This window comes from Sus scrofa, chromosome 4 (genome assembly GCF_000003025.6).
Source record: "Sus scrofa isolate TJ Tabasco breed Duroc chromosome 4, Sscrofa11.1, whole genome shotgun sequence".
NCBI classification, from domain to species: domain Eukaryota; kingdom Metazoa; phylum Chordata; class Mammalia; order Artiodactyla; family Suidae; genus Sus; species Sus scrofa.
This window is the reverse complement of record NC_010446.5, coordinates 10,253,345-10,274,192: the sequence shown is the minus strand read 5'-3', so window position 1 is coordinate 10,274,192 and position 20,848 is coordinate 10,253,345. Positions and strand designations below refer to the sequence as shown.

At 48.5% G+C, this 20,848-nt stretch overlaps 1 protein-coding gene across 15 annotated transcripts in view; it reads right to left on the bottom strand.

Moving 5' to 3' along the window:
* The window catches only part of ASAP1 (ArfGAP with SH3 domain, ankyrin repeat and PH domain 1), a 348,069-nt gene that overhangs the window by 177,736 nt on the left and 149,485 nt on the right, over positions 1–20,848 (bottom strand). The window contains exon 1 of one of the 15 annotated variants that reach the window (XM_021088914.1): positions 4,021–10,239. The exons of the other annotated variants lie outside the window; for them this stretch is intronic. Coding sequence (XP_020944573.1) covers positions 4,021–4,125 — 105 coding nt within the window. The 5' untranslated portion in view covers positions 4,126–10,239. Of the gene's footprint in view, positions 1–4,020; positions 10,240–20,848 lie in introns of those variants that run through there. 15 annotated transcript variants of the gene reach the window in all.

The following is a 20,848-nucleotide window of genomic DNA, read 5'->3' as shown; positions in this document are numbered from 1 at the left end:
GGGTAGTTCCCATTGTGGCTCAGGGGGTTAAGGACCCGACTTGTCTCAGTGAGGATTCAGGTTTGATCCCTGCCCTAATGCACTGGGTTAATAAGGACACAGCGCTGCCACAAGCTCCGGCATAGGTTACAGATGAGGCGCGGGTTTGACCTCAAGCCTGGGAACTTCCACATGCCACAGGTGTGGACCATAAAAAGGGGGGAATAAAAGAAAAAAAAAGGATTCAGGTTTCTTGATAACTCTCTAGTTCAAGAATCATGTGTAGTCTCGACAAAATTACACTACGTTTGTTACACTGAAGACTTTCCCCTGAGCGCGCCCCGCCCCCCAACAATTTCCCCACTGTCAGCTTACATTATGCAGGACAAGAGCAAGATCAAGTTTCGGAGTGTAATTCAAGCAAGCTGAGGGAGGAGAAGCAGCAGGAACACTCAAAGGCACTTAAACCCCCAACGAGAAAAGCGCTGTGGCTCGTGGACATAAAACCATTATTGGCCTCCGTGAGGCATTAGCAGTCCAATAATACATTTCTGTTTTAGACTTTTTAGAAAGTGTACTTGAAACCAGAACAGGCCTTGAATTTCAAACACACAGAACTAAAGGAATGCGGCAGAGGGAGAATTAAGGTCAACTGAAATCGGCCTTTTGTCTGGGAGGCATTCTTCAGACTTCGGAAAAAGGCAGAGCTTGGTTGAGCTGTGGATGATTTGAAAGTAAAATCTGAGGTTTTCAGAATTACCCACAAACCCAGAGTTAGAAGGCCACGGCAGATTTCTGTAATATAGTTTCCAGATAAAACAGCCATTGTGTGATCGTGAGTGTACCTCTAACTGCAAGGAAGTGGACAAAAAATTGTTAACAGGATGTCCTGGGAATACAGGTAGTGACAAGTTCAAGTTTACACACATGCTTGGAGGGTCAACAGCGGGAAAGAAACAACGTTAAACACGCTCAACTGCAGCCCGGGGGACGCCCGCTAGCTACTGACGACGGCCGCCCCCGCCCTCCCCGACGCCCCCTCGGGCTCACCATCAGCTGCTGAGGCAGAAAACTGAAAGGGCTCTAAAGGCACCATAGGTTTTTTCCCCCACTAAGATCAAACTTTCTTTTACTAAGGATCAGACTAGTATCCTTTCATGACCCACTAATGTGCGGTGGCCTGAGTTTGACTAGAGTATTTCTCAAGTCCCATGTATTTTGATGGTGCCTGTTTCTATAGCATTCTCTGAGTCCCATCTCTGGTCTAACACGGAAATGGCTCTGTGTTCAAAAGGAAATAACTTCCCTTGTTAAAAATGCCCACTGGGTAACCAACTGTACAGACAAGTTTCTTATACATTCAAAATTTTTTGTGTTGATATTTTGCTTCATGTGGGCAAAAATATCCTTTTAACTCAAACCTGCATGATAAAATAAAAATTAAATGGGCTAAGTCAGATCTTCGTCCCGTATATTTTTTTGGCCCTAACATCTTAACATCTGAGTTTTTTTGTTGTTTTTTTTTTTTTTAAGGAGAAGAAACAAAACCTCTCCCGAACATAGAGGAACCTTGGGAAGGTAACTTTTATTCCTACCTGCTGGGAAAAAAAACAACCCTTAAAGAGGAACTACAGACTCCGCTGTCTCTCCCTACCTTTAAAAGCCATTTCCCTGGTCTGCTCAAATTAATTTTTCATATAACCTTAACCCAGGAGTCATTCATCTCGTGGTTTCTGAGGAGTCACCAACACAGAACGCACGTGCTCGATGACGAGCTTGGCCAAACCAAGTGCCGTCTCTCCCACAGGCACCCGAGCCCTTGGGAGGGGTTGCAGGATCACACGGGCCACGAGAACGAAATCCTGTGCTCCAAGCTCTCACAAGACAGTCAACAAATGGTAGCTCCGCCTCGTCCAAGAGCTTTGAAACCCACAGCTGGGCGATTTCCCCCATATAGAGGTATATTCTGGACTCCAGCGGGCGGAAATAAATGGGTGAACAAAGAGGCCTGTGTAGGGCTTTCTGCAGGTCAACCAGGCTACAGGGACCCGCTTACTCCGTTATCACTCCCTGCCCTGAAGGCAGCGGTAATGGCTTTGGGCTGCTACCCACTTAGGCACTTTCAGGCTGACGAGCACGGGTCAATACCCCTCCATCTGTTCCAGCCCCCAGAGACGTCCCACCGCTCCGGTGGCTGGTGTGCGAAAGCTCTCCTGCCCGTGGCCAGCACAGGAGCCGGGAAGCGCTTCCAAATCAGGGAACGCACAGCGTGAAGCCTTCACTCTGAGAAGTAAACTGCTTACTGAAGGAGCCGTGTCAGATGGGAGGGATCTATTTTGCGTGCTTTTTCGTTCTGACTTCACTGTTTGTTTATATTCCTCGAAAAGACGAGAACAGGACTGGAGAAGCATGCAGGCAACCGACCACCAGGATGAAGGTAAACCCAGCTTCATTTTTGCAGAAGGAAATGTCCTGACAATGTCTGGACCTCGTAAGAGGCTCCAAGCACAGGAGAGCTGAAGACAGGGATCAAGGACAGAGCCAAGTTCCAAAGAGGCGAGCTGCTCGGAGAGAAAGAGCGGAAGACTCAGACCCAGGACCTTCCTTGAATGAAGGGATGCTTCGCACTGGAAAAAAGATATAGAAAGAACCTGCCGGCCTGGCTTCTAGGTCTGGTGTTGGTATTAATAAGGTGTGGTGTCCCCAGGCAGAGCAAACTCCCAGAGCCAGGTCTTCATTTGTCAAAAAAAAGGGGGGGGGGGGATGAAGGGGATAAAAGGTACAAACATCCAGTTGTAAGAGGAGTAAGTTCTGGGGCTCTCAGGTACAGCGTGGTATCTGCAGGTAATAACACCGTATGTTTATTTGAAATTTCCTAAGAGGACAGACTTTAAAAATTCTCACCACACATGCATACGACTGTAATTACGAGGTGACGGGTGTGTTAGTCAACCGTACCGTGGTGAGCATTTGCAACATACACATATATAAAACCCCTATGCTGTGCGCCTTAAAACTTACATAATGCTCTAAGCCAATTCCACCTCAATAAAGCCGAGAAAAAAAGACATGAAGATGGGGTGGGGGCAGCTGGTTCTGGTTGTTAACAACAGCATCTTCTCTTTGCGTAGGTTCATAAAGCAATTCCATCCACATTCCACTTACTACCGTGAGTAGAGCTCTGTCAGCCCCACTTTGTAAAGGAGGAAGCCAAGTCCCAGGAAGGCTCACTGATGTGCCCCCACCACACTGCTGCCAAGGGGCTGAGCTTGGACTGGAACTCCTAACTCCGCATTTGCTTTTTGTCTTACACTCAGTCATGCCACACAAAGACCAATGGCCTGTGTTACTGGCAGGTGCCCTGAGGAAGCAAGAGCTGCAGGAGTGGAGGGTCCCTGGTGGGTCCTTCATGGGGCCTCCTGGGACACGAGCCCAGCTGGGGCTGTGGTCATCTGGAGTGAATACCCGACTAAATTTCGACCAAACAGGGAGAACTGTGATTGGCAGGCTCGACCTGAACTGAGAAAATAAAGACTATGGCACCTGATCACATGAGCCAAAACTGGAAACACACACTCACAAAAAAAGCTCTGCGGTAGCACGAGTGACTCTCGACCAAGAGGCAGGATCTGAGTCAAGAGGAGGCCCGCAGCTGGAGCAGAGGGTGGGGAGGGCGGCTTGCCGATCCTGCCAGGAGCAGCGGTGGCAGAGAAGAAACTGGAAGACCCAAGGACCCTGCCTTTGGTGGAAACGAAGCCTCCCAATTCCTAAGAGTGGCTTGTGTGTCACTGTCCTTGCCTCCCCACGCCCGCCCCCAGATCAGAATCACCCGTGAGTGCTGTGAGATGCACACACCTCGGCCCCTGCCCTGACCTTCCAGGAGAGAAACCCCCCCTCCCCCCCCCCCACAGAGGGAAGAGTATGAGGTGTGCTCGGCCCGAGCACCACAGGCCATGGTAACAGGAACACGACCGAGGAGCAAAAAGAGTGGGGGCCACACGGGGCCAGAGAGCAGGAAGGACTGAGCTGTCCCTGCCTCACCTGGTCTGGCCCTTCACCTCCAAGGCGGTTCCCACTTTGCAGCCGGATGTAAGGGGGAGGGGGAGAGACTGTCCGCAGGCAACAAGGGAAAACCACCGAGACCATCAGCTCTTGATGTCCAGTGCATTTAAAACACAAAGCACACAGCAATTAAGGGTGACCTGAAAGAACCAGAAAAGTCATTTCAACACACAGACACCAACTGCCAAATTCTAATTTTTGCCATGTGGAAAAATGTTTAGGCAATCCCATCTTTAAAAATGTAAGAGGAACACCAACAAAAAAAATTGTAAAGGCCAAAATTCCCCCCAACACCCACACAAAATGAGCAATGTGACACCAACTGTTCTCATGACAGCGTCACAGCACTCAACAGCTAACGACATGGCACCACAACGCAGGGTCTGACTCTGACGGGGGCCACGAAGGAAGGAGAGACACAGAAATGGTTTTCAAATGCTTCAGGAAACACTGCAAACAGGCAGCCATTGGCTCACAAGTTTGGACATGACTTACGGTGAGATTTCTCACCAGCGTTTCCCCTTTTATCCCCAGATCACAAATGTCTCTTTTGGCTCCCACGGCACCTGCTGACGGAGAGCTGCAGGCGACGGGTGCCCTGTCACGCTGAACTGGCAGCGCAGTTTTCAGACCCCAAGTGGCTGTCCTTCTTGGTGACGGCAGGAGGCCGGCCCATGGGGGGAGCTCAAATGGGTAAACCTACTCCTGGCGACGAGAGGAGGAAATCCAGAGCAGATTGGGTGTCCCAGTGAGGGGCCAGGAGAGACCTAACGAGTGTGCTGGACAGCGGGCCCCCCATCCAGGGACCATGTTAACGTGTGTCAATGAGCGCTAACATCCTAAGACGATGGGCTCCTTCACGTGATTTTAAGCAGCGAGTACCCGGGAACCAGCATAGTAAATACTCGGCAGGCAACGAGATGCCGGTTCGTCACTGTGGCCACACAGGCACTCCCAAGAGAACTTTCGGGGCCCAGATCTTTAGGATGGATCTAACCGACCTCAGAAAGCTCTAGTCACATCCCACATTCTAGACACATTTTATTATTTTAGCAGGGTGTGGCAGGTGGAAGTCACCATTCCTACGCTACATGGAAAAAGAAGACACGGCCCTCTCCAAAACACAAACTGCGTTTTTTTGCTGACGTCAACAGTGTCAGGAGGGAAACAAAGAAATAAACCAGAGGCTCACTGGCTTCTGTTTCATTAGAAACACATGAAGACGGTTCTGCCAACGAGAAAGCATTCCTCTTTCTTCGCAAAAGTCTTCCACTCAAATCAATGTTTCTTTTTTCTTTTCTGCACTCTCCCCCCACCTCTCTGTGCCCCTCTTCCTCTTTCTCAAGATAGACCATCCGGTTCTGCAGCCAGGGGGCACACATATCAGACGGAGACACACGACAGATGAGAGAGAAAAAGTACCCTAAATAAGGCCGAGGGTGTGCACTCCATATGCAGCAAATATCCTTTTAAACGAAGGGGAAGGGGGGGATGCAGGAAAGATAGCCATTGCTTCTGGGCACCCCCAGCATCCTGCCCCTCAGCCCAGTCACCACGCTGGGGGCAGAACCAGAACTCAAATCCAGGTCTTTTATCTCTAAAGTCTCTGTATAACAGCCCTCACAGTCATGTCTGCCCAGCCCTTCCTCCTCTATTAGTTGATTCAAAACGACTCTTTGAGACCAACAAGTCAGGAACCCGCAACCCCGCCTCACCGGTGAGAAAGCTGAAGCGAGGGGGAGTTCTAGAAAGTCACAGAGCTCATCAGGAATGGAACAGACCCAGGCTTAGAGTCTCGGTCTGTCTGCTAGTTAGGTAAAAGCAAAACCCCGAGGCCTCCAGCACTTGATGTGCAATGAGACTGAGAAAGAAAAAAAACCAAATGAACAGAAGAGCATAAATCCTACGCCTGCCCCTGAACCCTGTGGTTTCAGGAGCGCAGAATTACACAGGGGAGGCAAAGGAAATCACGCTTATCTCCTGCACGGTCTGAGGCAGACACCCAGGGTTAGGGGTTTTGAAGTTACCCACGCTTTCTGCCACAATCTGCCTTGGACACGACAACCAGGGGACGCGAGGGCCTGGCTGACACCGCACTGAATGTTAATAGCAGGTGTTAGAAAGCTACTTCTGCAGAGATATTTAACCATATTTTTAAAGAGGGGGTTGGGGAGCCCCTTCTCTGGGAACAAAATTTTAAAAGCAGCATGGTGTGGTGAAAACGGATCTGCTTTTTGAAATTGAGCATATGGGATTCACCAGCCAGGCTGCTTACTAGCTGGGTGCTCTTGAGCAAGAAACTAACCTCTCAGCTTTAGCTCCCTCATCTGTAAAGGAAACAGATTTGACTAGAAGAGTTCTTGATTTCTCTAAACTCTAAAAATATTCTATAAGTTCTGTAAGAAAGAGGAGATGGAAAAAGAGATGAAATAGTGGAAAGAGAAGTGGCAGCAAGGAAGGAAGAGGTGGGAAGGGGGAAGTTGGTCCACGGCAGTCTGGGGCATCCCGGACCAAGAGGGCCCCTGCCCTGCGTGGACGCCACCACCCTCGGAATAATCAGCTTAAAACTTAAGGCTAAAAGGAGGAGACGGGAACTAACTTTCAGTGAACACCAACCACGTACCAGCTTAGAGACCTGAGTCTGTGTCTTGGTTCAGTAACTTTCCACCGTTACACAGAGTCTGTCAAACTGGCACCTGCATGTTCCTTATTTTACTTGGTCATTAAAAAGAGATTTGCAGGCAGAGCTGATGTTTTTGCCTTGGTGTAGCTGACAAGGCAACCATGATTCAGAGGGATCAAGGGGCCTTAAAGAAAGGTCACCAGGCCAGTGAGTGGCACTGACAGACCTGAACAAAGATGGTTTTACCAGTGCTCTTTCTAATATTCCGCTGTCCCTTTTCTACCTTCTTTATTCCTCAGCTACGGATCGCAGAAGAATCCGTCCACATAGAACTGGTTACTGACCTCTGGCCTAGAGCACAAGGAGAGAGAAGTGGTGGTGTGCTATATATTCGATTGTGCTTATATTTCTCCCAAATCCTGGGCATTTTGTGCATAGAGTCTAATTGTGGCAATGGCTCCTTTTGACAACGAAGTCGTCACAAGTCAGCACTACTCCTGGAAGGAGTTCTGGATACCCAATCTACCATGAGAGATAGGGGTCAATCATGCCAGCCTTTTCAGCATCTGGGCTGGAGCTTTTCTTAGCATGCATCATGCAGGGTAATTCTGTCGCACTAATGGGCTCATCCGGCTTCAAACCGCAGACTTACTTATCCAGGTCAGTAAAAGGCAACAGAAAAGCAGGAGTGAGGGGTACATAAATACTCAGAGATTTTGCTTAAGGATGAAAATTTGTAATAAAAGAATAAAAACTACTCCGTTACTTAAACTTCAGAACAATTATTTATTCAGAGCTGGGAAGAGTACCAGAAGTGTGTTTAATTTTCTACATCAACATCCAACCACATTTCAATTTCTATTGAAATTTAAGAAGAAAAAAAAAAAACAACAAAACAAAACCCCACAAGAAAATGCAAATTTGTCAGTCAGTCCACTGTTTCTGAGTGTTAACAGCATTGTTTCATTGAAAGCAACCCAGGATACACATGGTATAATAGTCACTGGTCCAGAATGGGCGAATGAGTGTGTGCATTTATAATCGCTTTTTCCAAATGACATATAATAACACTCCCCCCCAAATAATAAACAGGCTTAGACTATGCATGTACGTATGTATACACGGAAAATACCTCATATTTGGTGGCAGTGTTGGACCGTAGGAGAGAACCGAGGTCTGGGCCATACAACCTGGGACTATAAGACCCTGAACAGGTTATTTCACCTGGATGGGCTTAATGACCTCATTTGTAAAACTAGGAATGATATGTACCTCCAAAGGTTGCTGGAAGGAATAAGGAAGCCCACCATCCAATAAAAGATAGCTACTCTCCTGAGAGATCTAGAGATCAACAAACACAACATTTCTCTACCTTTTATGGCTTTTTCCCCCTGCTTTAGGTTTTCACACATCTCTTTATGGTCAATACCATCACTGCTCATGGTTAAAGCATGCATCTGTCTCCCCACAGGAAGACTGATGCATGCTTACTAAACGAATCTGTACATTAACCAGGGGGTGGCGGGGGCGTTGGTTGATTCTTGATTTCTTGCGCCAGACCTTTCTGAGAAGAGGGGCTTCTATCTCAGTGTGGGACCATGAGTCTACACCTAACTCACTGGTTCAGGCTTTAACACTGGTCGATGTAACCAGAAGTTTTAAAACATAGTACTTTCTTAAAAAGCAACTTTGTTTCTGAGACGCAACTATCTGATGACTGTGGGGAGCCCACAATCATCAAGATACACGATGAAGGCACACATCAGCCCACCCTCCTCTAAGGACTCCGCATCTCACGTATATTCTACATCTTGGAATGGTGGTTAATTACAACACACTCCGGTTTGATTACACTGACGAGGAGAGGTATCTAAGACTGCAATTACATGGTGTTCCAGGGATTCAATAATATACCTGGCAAATAATCATTTCTTTACTTAATTTACCAAATAAGCAAAAAGGAGAAACATAAACCAAAGGATACTGTGACTCCATAATTTCATTTGTATTTGTCTATTAATCCTTGCTTTTTCAAAGGAAATGGCTTTAGTATCAGTCTCCCTGCAAAGACTAGTGAATCAAAACACTATGACATCAAGAGGTCATAGACAGGAAAACAAAAGCACAGCCTCAATCACATCAGGGCAGAGGGATATGCCTGTTGTAGCAGTGCCAGATTAGAAGCGTGGTTACAGCCTCAGATCCTGGAATCAAGACAAAGCTGGGTTCAAATCACTCATGACAAAATTTATTAACTTCCTGCCTCAGTTTCCACATCTATAAAACAGGGTTAGAGTTGCTGGCTCACAAGCTGTTGCAATGATTACATGAAATCAGGTGTGCAAATGCCTTTAGTATGAGACAAGGAAGTGCTCAATAAATCCAACAGGAACACATCTAAACTGGACCAGAGACCTTCTGGGGAAGCTGATGCTACAACCAAGGCCTAACGACTAGACAAGCTGTGTGCCTACCTCCTGCGCTCTCTCTCCAACACTCTTCCTTTCTGCTGGGGCTCAGCCTCCACGGCTCTCTGTGCTGGCCTCGCCCCAGAGGTGCTGAGCTCTGTTACAAGGAAGCTGTTTATGATCACGTTTGCATCCCCAGGCTCTCAGATGTTGCTAACACCAGGTAGGGGAGATTAACTAAGAAAAAAATGTTCCGCCATCTGTACATCAACTGTGGCAGCGAAGCTAAAACTTCAAAACCAGTTATTGATTTGGCAGAGACCCCTCAGAGTGTGGACACTTTTGGGGAAATTATGTATTTTTAAAAGGATGTTATTCCTATTCTCATGAAAATCACAGAAATAACAATTTGAAAGTATCAAAGGGTATGGGTAGTGGATGACACAGACTCGAAAAAAAAGGATGGAAAACACAACTGCTTACTGGAGCCAAGAAGATAATGAACGGCGAGCCTGCTCAGTTTGAAGGAAGAGGGCACAGCTATGGCAAAATAGGGACATCCACCTTTTAAGAAAAACAGCCACTGACTTCTGCCATTCGAGAGAGAGTTCAGCATTGCCAGATTGATTTTTTTCAAAACAAGCCAGAAATCCTACATCTATGTGAAGTTTCCTAAAATTTCACATAAATGTAGGAAAGACAGCAGCTAGGTCAAAACACTTGTGGACTGGATGTGGCATGTGGGCCACCGGTTCCTGAGCTCTGCTGTAGGATCTTCTGTTGGAGAGAAGACCACACACAGGCAGGCCGTCTGGACAGCAGGGACCACTCTGCAGAGAAACGTGGGATCTGGGATTAGCTTTAAAGGATGGCATAACGCAGACAGCTGGAGAAGAGTAGCGAGGCCATGGAAGGGCAAGAAGGTACGGGAACAGTGGGAGCAGCAAGAGGACCCCAGCCTGATAAGAAGAGAAAGCCTTAGGGGAGAAGTGGATACAGGAGGAAGAGTCAGACAGCAGGGTACCTTAAAACAAGACAGAGCGGGGGGTTCCCTGGTGGACCAGCAGTTAAGGACTCGACTTTGTCAGGAGTTCCCCTTGTGGCACAGTGGAAACAAATCTAACGCGTATCCATGAGGATGTGGGTTCAATCCCTGGCCTCGTTCAGTGGGTCCAGGACCCCACGTTACTGTGGCTGTGGCGTAGGCCAGCAGCTGTAGCTCTAATTCAACCCCTAGCCTGGGAACGTCAATATGCTGCAGGTGCAGCCCTAAAAAAAATAAAAGGATTCGGCTTTGTCACTGTTGGGCCTTGGATTCAATCTCCAGCCAGGGAACTTCCACATGCCATGGGTGCAGCCAAAAAGAAACAAACAAACATGCAAACAAACAACTTGGCAGAGGAATTCAGATCTGGTTTGCAGGGCAAAGCAGAGTTACCGTCCGTAGCAGCCTAAAGAGAAAAGCCATGATAAACTCCTACAAAGACAAAAGCCCTAAAAAAATGGTCCTGTGTCTCAAGAGAAATCCACGTCTTTATAAGCCTATCAGTATTGGGAGCTTCAGGATAAGTAATCAGAGGCTCATCTGACCGGGAACCCACAGGACACTCATCTGGTCACCCATGGGGGGAAGGCAACCTAGTGTGGGACTGAGCATGTGAGGAGGGCGGCTCAGCCACCCTCACCCCTAAACTCCCAGTTCACCGACCCAGAGGGCACAGGTTCTCATGGACAGGACGCAGTCCCAGGAAGGGCCTGCAGTGGCCAACCAAATGCACAGCGTTTCTAAAAAGCTGGGAGGTTTTGGGCGGGGGGGGGGGGGGGGGGGGGTGCTAAAGAATGCCTTGAAAGTTTTTTTTGGTATCTAAGATGCGGAAATTTAGTGATCACAGTCATTCAAACACTGGAGCAATGAGAGGAAAAATAAAACCTGGGCAAACAAGCATCCTAAAAATAGCCAGGCCTCCAAAACTGTATTTGTAACTGGATTCCAATGATCACAGGGTAATGCACCCCACAGGGTGTAGGGCTCAAGTGAAGGTCAGAAAGACAGAAACAGGAGCCACGTTTTCTGTGAATGTTATGGGGAGCCCAGGTAAGATGTCAGGCAGGGTAAGAGGAGCTGTGTTTTATGGAGAACTGGAGGGGGTGAGCCAGCGTACGGCTGGGATCTAGGAAGACGAGCATCACCACTTCATGCCAACCAATGGCTTCTTCTGGCTACACCTGGGAGCCAGTGACAATGAACCCTGGCGACCCCAGGTAGCCTGAGATGCAGCCACTGGGAGGGAAGGAGGGAAGGCGGGGTAGCTGAGCCATGCAGCTGTAAGCATCTCAGCAACCAGCGAGCGCGCATGACAGCTTCACAAAGAAGAAAGCATCTTTCCCATGTGCCCTCCTCCCATGGAGAAAGTTTCCCAGGAAGCACTGAAATCGATGGTTCCTTTCCACCCCCTTCGCCCTTCTCCCAAGTGGGTGGCTGCCCACAAGGACCGGTCCTAAAGCCTGTGAAAGAGGAAAGGAAAACCTTCCATTCCACGCTCTCTTTACTCGAGACCCCAAAAGTCACAAGTCTCTACCAGTGGTTTCTGAGCAGGTGAGTCTCCGCTGCCTCAGACGTGGAGGGAGTTACTCCAGGGAACCCTGGACCAAAAAGAAGGCGGCGTGGCGGCCCACACTCACTCTCCTACAGGAAGCTCGAAGGGAAAGGATTAACAAAGTAAATGCTAGGACGTGATGCTCAACAGTCCCCCTGCCTTATAGAACCTCCAGAGACACACACAAAGGAGTGTGTTCAAAGAGTTCTCAACCGTTAGGTTATGAAGAACAAACAAACCATCTGGCTCATTGCCAGCCCATGAGCAGTAGTGAATAGTTTCATGAATGAAGAGAATTTTATGTACATTTAGCCCAAACAAAATGATCTTATCACTAGAATGATTTTTGGTGGTCTAAATAAAATGAAGGAAAAATGCAATTATAATCATATTTGTTTCTTTAAGAGCCATCTTTTTTTTTTTTTTAATTTGTTTTAGTTACTGAAACAGAGAGAGTCATTATGTGTGTGGCAGCTGAAATACCCAGCCAACTGCAACCCCGACATCCTTGGCAATTGAAACAAACACAACAGGTTGGTTGTGTTTTTCTGAAAGCTCTGGGAAGGCAGCCACGATCAGTGTCACTCTGGCGTTCAAAATTAGTTGCAATAAATTGATGATCAGTTTCTGTGTTCCATAGACAACAGCCAGACTTTCTTAAAAACATGAAATGTTTATGCATCTCACAGTGGAAGGCTTGCTACCTCTGGTTTCTGCCATAACTTGATGATGTTTTTTACCCATGAACAGGTCCTGAAAACAGGACGCCCAACGTAGGGAACACGACCTCTCATGCGACACTAACCGTGAGCTTTGGTGAAAACTGCTTTTGTTTTTAAACTAAGGTAGAGAAGAGTGAAAAGGGAACCATCATCAAAAGCTGCTACAAAACGACTGAGTTATTCTCAATTAACTAAAAACCTGGCTGGCATTCATTTTGCTGATGTTTATCTCACTGTGTATCTGAGGTTCTATTTCCATTCATAGTTTAAGCCCATCACTTAGTTTCATATTATAAAACAAAACAAAACACCAGCATCCACACAATCTGAAAGTCATGCCAGCTAACTCTCTCCCATACGGATGGTGTCTGGAGACCAGAATGCCTGAGGTTTTGCTTCTGCTTCAGCAGGATACTCACCACTGCATGCTGCGTCTCCCCCTCTGGAAAATGAAGGCTGCTCTAAGGATTTCCGTGAGATAAAGCACGCGGAGCACTGAGGACGCGGCCTAATACGCAGCAAGTGCTCAGTACAGGTCAGCCACCCTCCCCTGCCTGCTCATGTTTACACCAGGACTGAGATGGGTGATCAAACTGGAGCATCCATCCTACCTACCAAGCTTAAAAATGGGCTCCATGACCTGAAATCACAAAACAGCAAACGACCACAACATTTACGTGCAGATCTGACCGCACACGGAAGCAAAAGTTCATGCACTTGGGAATGATAACCCTGGCACCAATTCATGAGCAGGATCCGATCTACCGACCTGGTGAGGAAACAGCACAGCAAGCACAGACCCCCACGCCTTTGACGCTGGCACAGCAGAGGAAGGGCGCCGAGGGAGGCAGAAAGGGGCGATCTCCCCGAAGGCCAGCCCAGAGGGGGCCTCTGGGGGGTGCCGCTCCGGGAAAGGCAGGCCTCCTGACAACCGGGCCCCGAGGCACAAGGCAGAAACAGGGAGGAGCGGGGCATGAGGGAAATGAGAGGCTGCTGGGCAGAATCACTTGATTCTAATCCAGCAAAGCTGGGTTGCGTTAAGCCCTCAGAGGTCAGGAAAACACAGGCCAGGTGGACGGAAGCAGAGGGGGACTGAAGGACCCCTTTAGGATGTTGGGGAATAGGTGAGACGGGCTTGGTGAGTCACTTCAAATTAGCAGGAGGGTGGATGACTCACTCTGATGAGTACGGCTGAGCGTCCTATCCTACCATCTACCTGAGTATCTACCTACCCATCTTTGAGAAAGGGGTCAGCTGATTTTGAGAGGAGGCCTAGTGAGGCTAATTTTTCCAGCTCAGAGGAAAGAGTCTGATGGACAACCTAGAATAGATTTACAAGGAGATCCTGCTGAATAGCATCGAGAACTATGTCTAGATACTCATGTTGCAACAGAAGAACGGGTGGGGGAAAAACTATAATTGCAATGTATACATGTAAGGATAACCTGACCCCCCCTTGCTGTACAGTGGGGAAAAAAAAAAAAGAGTCTGATGGAGATACACACTCTGAGGCCAGAGGGTCTGGCTCTATGGGCAAATCCCCCTAGGCCCTCTGCACCTGAGTTTCTCTCCTGCAAACTAGGAAGAAGGCCAATCGCCTGAGGCTGGTGTGCGAGCTACCAGAGCTAGATTATGTCAAGGGTTGAAGTCACACTGTGGTCTACCCAGCATCCTGGGCTATTTTGCACAGGGCCACGTATGGTTTTGTCAACTTTGTACCCCTAGCCCTTTGCACTCAGCCTAGCACATAGGAGGGACCTGGGGCAGGCGTGATACATTGATCTGGTGTTTCCCTAAAACTTCACACGTGCCCCTTCAAACTTCACAGTGGTGCTACTCGGTCTCTGCAGTGACTTTCCTCCGGCCCTGGTCCCTCTCCCTAGACTGCTGTGCACAGTCAATCAAGCACCAGGCAGCAGAGAGGCGCCCCAGTTGCGGCTTTCCGCCCAGTGCCAGCCCCCCTCCGTCCACCCTCCGTGAACTCCTCTCTTTGCTGACCTCCCGCCATAAAGTTGGCTCCAGCAGCACTAAGTGGCTCTCCAGCTAATTCATGCAAACGCGGGAAGCTTACCTCCTAACCAAGCTGGAAGCTACTTGAGACTTTTCATCTGGGGCTTTCTTTCTGATAAAGCAGGGATATTTAACCTATTTCTAGCCTTCCTGGTTCTAGGATCTGGCTTCGAGAGCACCGTTCCTCAACTTAGTTCCCAGAACTTCCTCCTCAGAATAATGCCCTTCTTTTCATCAACAGCTTCTACAGAAACAGCCCTGGCTGAAACAACTGGCAATAAAAAGGATATTTTAAGAGGATACAGAGCCCCTCTGACAGGTATGCCCTGCCTGCCAATGCTCACCGGGCAATGCTGTCTTTGGAGGTGAAAGCCTCCCTGTAGCCCTGCGTTTAGAGCTCAGCCAGCTCGTACTTTGGGAAACAGGACCTTCTGAGTTCTAGTCTGCACGTGAAATGAAAAAACCATGCACTAACCCCTTCGCCTGGAGATCCCAGGTTCCCCCGTCTTCCCAGAGTGTGTATGGTTTCATGGGCCAGCCAGGGAGCATCTTGGAAACGGGAGCCTACCTGAGCCAGGGCTCTCTGATGCCTCATCCAGCCTGCTCCACTCGGGGACACGCGCCTGATCGCATGCGGAACCTCTCGAGTCCTTTCAGCTATTCCTCCCTCCAACGGCCCTCCTTCGCCAGGCCTCAGCCACGTTTAAGAGGCCTCTCAAATGTCACTCCCCCCAATCCCAACTCCCTTGCTGGTCTCTACCTTGGGAGGATTTCCTTACATTTTAACACCCAGGATGTCCCTTCTTCTTTTCCTTGGACCAGGAAGGCACAAGCAATTTTAGGGCCCCATCAAATATACTCCCCACCCCTCTTGCTTTGATATGCTTCTCAACTGATGACCTGCGGCCTGGGGTAAAGGGAGTTAAGATGATAAGGGGTCCTGATACCTGCAAAGCATCCTTCTAAAGACGACCTTCACAAGCAGGAGCTACTTAGCTTCTCAAACCACAGAAGCGCTTTGCAGGCTAAGGAACTGAAAGAGATGAGTTGCCAAGTTACCATTTCAGGAATCCAGTTATCTTGACTTCTCCCCTGGGGCTCGCTTCTGCCGCAGCTAAAAATGAATCTCTGATTCTTGCATATATTCACATACCCTTCCAGGCACAAGATGAGGGAAACTGGTATGTAAATGGAAACATTACAGAGCACTCTTAGAATGTGAATGTCAAGTTCTCCTGTTGGAAAAACTCAAGAGTCCGAACCAAGACTGCCACCCAAAAAAAAATTCTGGAGCCAGAAATAGACAATCGCTAGAGTGTATATTCCAAGTGGATTAATTCCAGAAAAAATAATTTCCTAAGACCTCGGCCAAACAGTTTCTTGTTCATCTGCCCCCTCATCTCTGCCTCCACACGTCCCTACGCTGGGACTGACTGTCCTCATTAAGAGAAGAGGGCTGCAAAAAGCCACCTCCTGCCACTTGCCCCAGGACATGCTCAGGAAGAAAACTGGAAGGTGTGAGATGGCAACGCCTACACAGCAAAAATCCTTATCATCTTGGTGTTGCCCTCGGGCTCCCGGGGAGATGAGAGGAGAGGGGAGGAGGGAGCAGAGAGGGGGAAGAAGGGGGAGGTCAATTTGACAAGTGAGTCAGAGTGCAGGAATAAACAAAGGAATGAATGGTGTGAATCAGTGGCGTGAACACATGGGTACCTTTCATCCACATCTTGAAAAAGCAGCCAAAACCCTCACTCACTTATCAGGAAGCAAAATTCACCCCCACTTACATTTTCGGAGATGAATTCATTCATTAGCTCCCAAGCCACCATACGTCCAAGTTCTGCAAACTGCGGAAGAGCCTGATAACCCCTGGACGTCCCAGAACCACTTGTTCCAGTCCACCGCTTCCAAGGGGAAGCTGAGAAAACAGCGAGCAAGCACCGCACACAAACGCCTGTCTGCTCACTGTAACGCACCAGATCATCCTCAGGCCCAAGGGAGACATCCCGTTCCTTAAAATGATACCCCCCCCCGCCCCCGCCCCGCAAAAAAGCTGCTGAAAAGGAGCCAAACTAGATATTTGAGTTTTCTCTCTCTCCCATATACTTCCTACCCCCCATCCCTACCCCGGCAGATGCTATTAAAAATCCATAAAAAGCTGACCATGGGAGGAAGGAAACAAAAACAGAATCTAGATGATGGGTGCGCTCACACATTTAACACATACAGAGGGCCAGAGCAACCCAGGCTCTGGGGCTACAATGGTGACCAGGGAGCTTACAGGCTTATCTGGGTAGGTGGATAATGAGACAAGTCATTAAGACACAGTGGCCAGGAGTTCCCATTGTGACTCAGCAATAACAAACCTGACCAGTATCCACGAGGAGGTGGGTTCAATCCCTGGGCCCCGCTGAGTGGGTGAAGGATCTGTCATCGCTATAAGCTGCGGTTGTGGACGTGGCTCGGAACTGGCGTTTCTGTATCTGTGGTGTCGACCAGCAGCTGCAGCTCTGATTCAACCCCTAGGCTGGGAACTTTCATATGCCATGGGTTTCCCCCTCCCCCAAAAAAGATGCAGTGGTCAATTCTATAACACAAGCATAAATAAAACACTAATGGTGCAACCAGCTATCTGTCCCCTACAGGAAAAAAGGTTCTAGGCAGCAGGGATCTTCTGAGCTGGGCTTTACAGAAGAGTTGGAGGTGAAGCCCCAGGAAGGAGGACCGTGCCAATGCTCTTCCAGGTCTAAATCAGAACAGCCACAAAACTTTCCAAAAGCCGTTTATTGAAGAATTCCATTCCTAGTCTAGATTCTTTTCCATTTACAATTACCTCCTGTCTCCTGGGTGCACAGGTGCACGTGCACAAAGCGATGGCCCTGAGGAAGGATTTAGGATACCCCGCTATGGAAACATTAGAGGATTTAAAATAAGGCAAGCTCTGAACTTGCTGTTTTAAGACTAAAGTTCAAAGCCTGCTACTGATTTTACTGTGTGATGCCAGGCATGTCACATAACCTCTCTGCGCTTTCAGTTTTATTATCTATAAAGCAGAGATGAGACTATCTCCTAAGAAGGCAGTGGGATCAGAGGGGAGGATGTATATAAAACGGTTTTTAACTAGGATATTGTTTTCATCAGTAATCATGTCACACATACCCAGGCAGCAGCTCGGTCTGGAATTCTGTTGCTTAAAACACTTCGCAAGTACTAAAACGTGAAGAAAATTACCCCTGATCGGTGGCCCTGCTCACTGACTGACACTCAATGACTCCAGAACATACTCTCATTCCCAGGCTCAACAGCTACAGAACTGCCCCTTCTCTTGCCAAGTTCGCTTCCCACAATGGGCACAAACACCTGGAGATCTTGTGAAAATCCACACTCAGATACAACAGGTCTCGAACAGAGACTCAGACTCTGCTTTTGTTTCTAAGAAGCCCCCCGTGGATGTTGATGCTACGGGTCCCCAGACCCCACATGAGCAGCAAGCCCCCCCCCCGGGGGGGGTCACCAAGACCCTTTCAAATCAATGAGGGGCCGCCCCACCAGGATGCAGTCACCCAGCTGAAGCAGCTCTTCCATTTCTGGCCCTTTCCCAATTTCCAACAGCCATCCCTATGCTCCAGCAAACCCTCATTTCCTGAAGCCAACCTGCCTCGTGACACATGAAATCACCCTTCAGTCACAGGCCAGTGACAAGACGTTCTGTAATGACAGCACAAGGTCCGGTTCTGACAGCAAAGCCAGAAGCAGTGAAGACCCCACTCCCGCCCCAGCACAATCAGCCACAGAGCTTCGGAGGGATTTCAAAATCAGCTTTGCCCTCTGTAACATCAAAGGTCACCACCTGACCACCACTTGCCACTGGGTCACTTTCCTTGGCTATTTGGGGGTGGGGAGGGGGCGGGTAAATGATCCCGTGTCTCCTGAAACTATAAATGCCCTCTTGTCCGGTACAAGGTGAGGTGCTCGAATATCTGTGTAGCAAGTGAGGGGGGACCACCCACCAGCTCACCAGCATCTGCTGGACACAAACCCCACCTGTGCCCCGGCGCTGAGGGAGGCCTGAGGAGCAGGGCGTGGCTCCCCTCTGCCCACTACCGAGAGCGGAGCCCCCTCGAGAGTGCCGGGCACTCTGCTGGTGGTACTTCACGTCGTTATCTCGCTTCTCGATTCTCAAGATAACCACACGAAGGAGGTGTTAGCGTCTGCACGCTGCAGATGAGGAAAGCGGACGACACAGCAAGGCTCCGTGTGAACACATGCCGGCCGATGTCCTAAGCAAGCGTTCTCTCCTAACCCACCCAAGGACCAAAATGACCTGTCTTATGCCCACTCTAAGCGTCCTGTGACCTGAAACACGTGCTCTTGCTCACTCTTAAAATTCTCATACTACTGGAGCTCCCACTGTGGCACAGGGGTTAAGGATCTGGAGTTGCTGAAGCTGTGGTGGAGGTTGCAGCTGCAGATCAGATTCAATCCCTGGCCATTTCCACAGGCTATGGGTGGGGCCAGGGGTAAAAAAAAGGTCACTGATAGGAAGCTTCAGATGATGCTTCAGAGGATGCGTCCTGAGGGAGAGTAAAGAAATGGAGCTCAGAAACCATGACATCTACAACGGACACGCAACGGGGCCCTGCTGTACAGCACAGGAAACCGGGCCCAGTCTCTTGGGTTAGAACATGACAGAAGACAGCAAGGAAAAAAAAAAAAAGAATGTGTGTGTGTTTGGGGGGGGGGGTGTTGGGTCACTTTGTTGTACAGCAGAAATTAAAGGAACACAGTAAATCAACTACACCTCAATTAAAAAAAGAAAGAAAGAAAGAAAGGGAGCTCAGAAAGGCAGCACCGTTTCTTCTGGTGCCTCGTTATCTCTGCAACCTACCACATTCTGCCTCCTTGAGCCGCCTGGGCCATCCGTCCCCTACAGAGAGAATGTGACACGCCAGAAACTGCAGGAGCTGGACAGAACTGGGTTTGAATCCCAAACCCACCACATGTCAGTTGTGTGGCGCCTTTAACTCTGCACCTCGGCCAGCGGGTGGCAGCTGCAGCTTCCTGAGGCTGTTTGGAAGGACAGGAGTCACTGTGTTTGAGGTGCGTTTGACGTGTTTAAAAATTCCACAAGAGGAGTTCCCGTCGTGGGTCAGTGGTTAATGAGCCCGACAAGTATCCATGAGGACGCAGGTTCGGTCCCTGGCCTCACTCAGTGGGTTAAGGATCCGGCATTGCCGTGAGCTGTGGTGTAGGTCATAGATGCAGCTCAGATCTGGTGTTGCTGTGGCGGTGGTGTAGGCTGGTGGCTGTGGTTCTAATTCGATCCCTTAGCCTGGGAACCTCCATATGCCGCGGGTGTGGCCCTAAAAAGACAAAAATAAATAAATAAATAATAAAAATTCCAAAGAATTCCACAAATCTCTTCTCCCTTATCGGGGCCACAGCTCTGCCTCTGCAGTGGGAAGCGCGTCACGAGTTACATGTCCTACTTGGCTAATGAGAACAGAGAATTTCTTGAACACAACTCGAGTCAGCAAAAGGCCAACTCCAGCAACCACTAAAAGTCACAGTGCAATTACGGAGGCAAATTACAAGGGACTCTCCGGTTTAACTTGGAAGAGAATGGCAGCCATTAAAAAGATGATGAGACGTCTTCTTTTTAAAATTAACACAGGCGGAAGTCAAAAAGATGAACAAAGCCAATTTACAGGAATGTAGATAAGATAGGGCCAAGCATATAACAGAGGGGAATAGTAAAAATGTCCTAGATTTTCTCCCAGGGTGTGTTTAAGTCCTGAAGGTAATTCACTCTCCCTCTCTCTCTTTTTTTTTTTTTTTTTTTTTTTTTTTGCAAAGACTGTCCCACAATGATTACCCCGGGCAGCAGTGTGGAAAGAGCGGTGGTTCCTAAATCAGACAGAACTAGGCCCTGTTGTGTTCTGGCACATTCTAGAGGTGTCACCCTGGACAAGCAACACAAAAACCCTTCCTCAGCTACAAAACAGGAATAACAACCCTTGTCCTGTAGTCACTGTGAGGCTTAAGTGAGATAATGCACACAAAACACCTGGCAAAAAGCACACGCGTGCAGCTGTTAACACTGGTCCCTGGGAGCAGAAAGGCTTTCCTAATAAGCAGCAAGCTGGCTGATGTGCATGAGGTGGGCTTGATGCTAGGCTGTAATTTGTGCTGCCATTGGTTTCCGAAGGTTCCTAAAAATATTCTGAAGCTGTAGCAAAGAAGTTTTTTTTTTTCCATTTCTTTTTTTTTTAAATTGGCCCTTAACTGGGTTTCATGCAGATTTCAGGAACATTTTTGGACCAGGTCCCAGTTATGCCACATTTCAAAGTTAATAGGACCTGGGCTACATTAGATAGGAAAATTTAGAAAAAAAAAATTTTTCCCCCATCCCATGTTTGCCTTCCAAAGCTCTCTTAATTCCCCAAA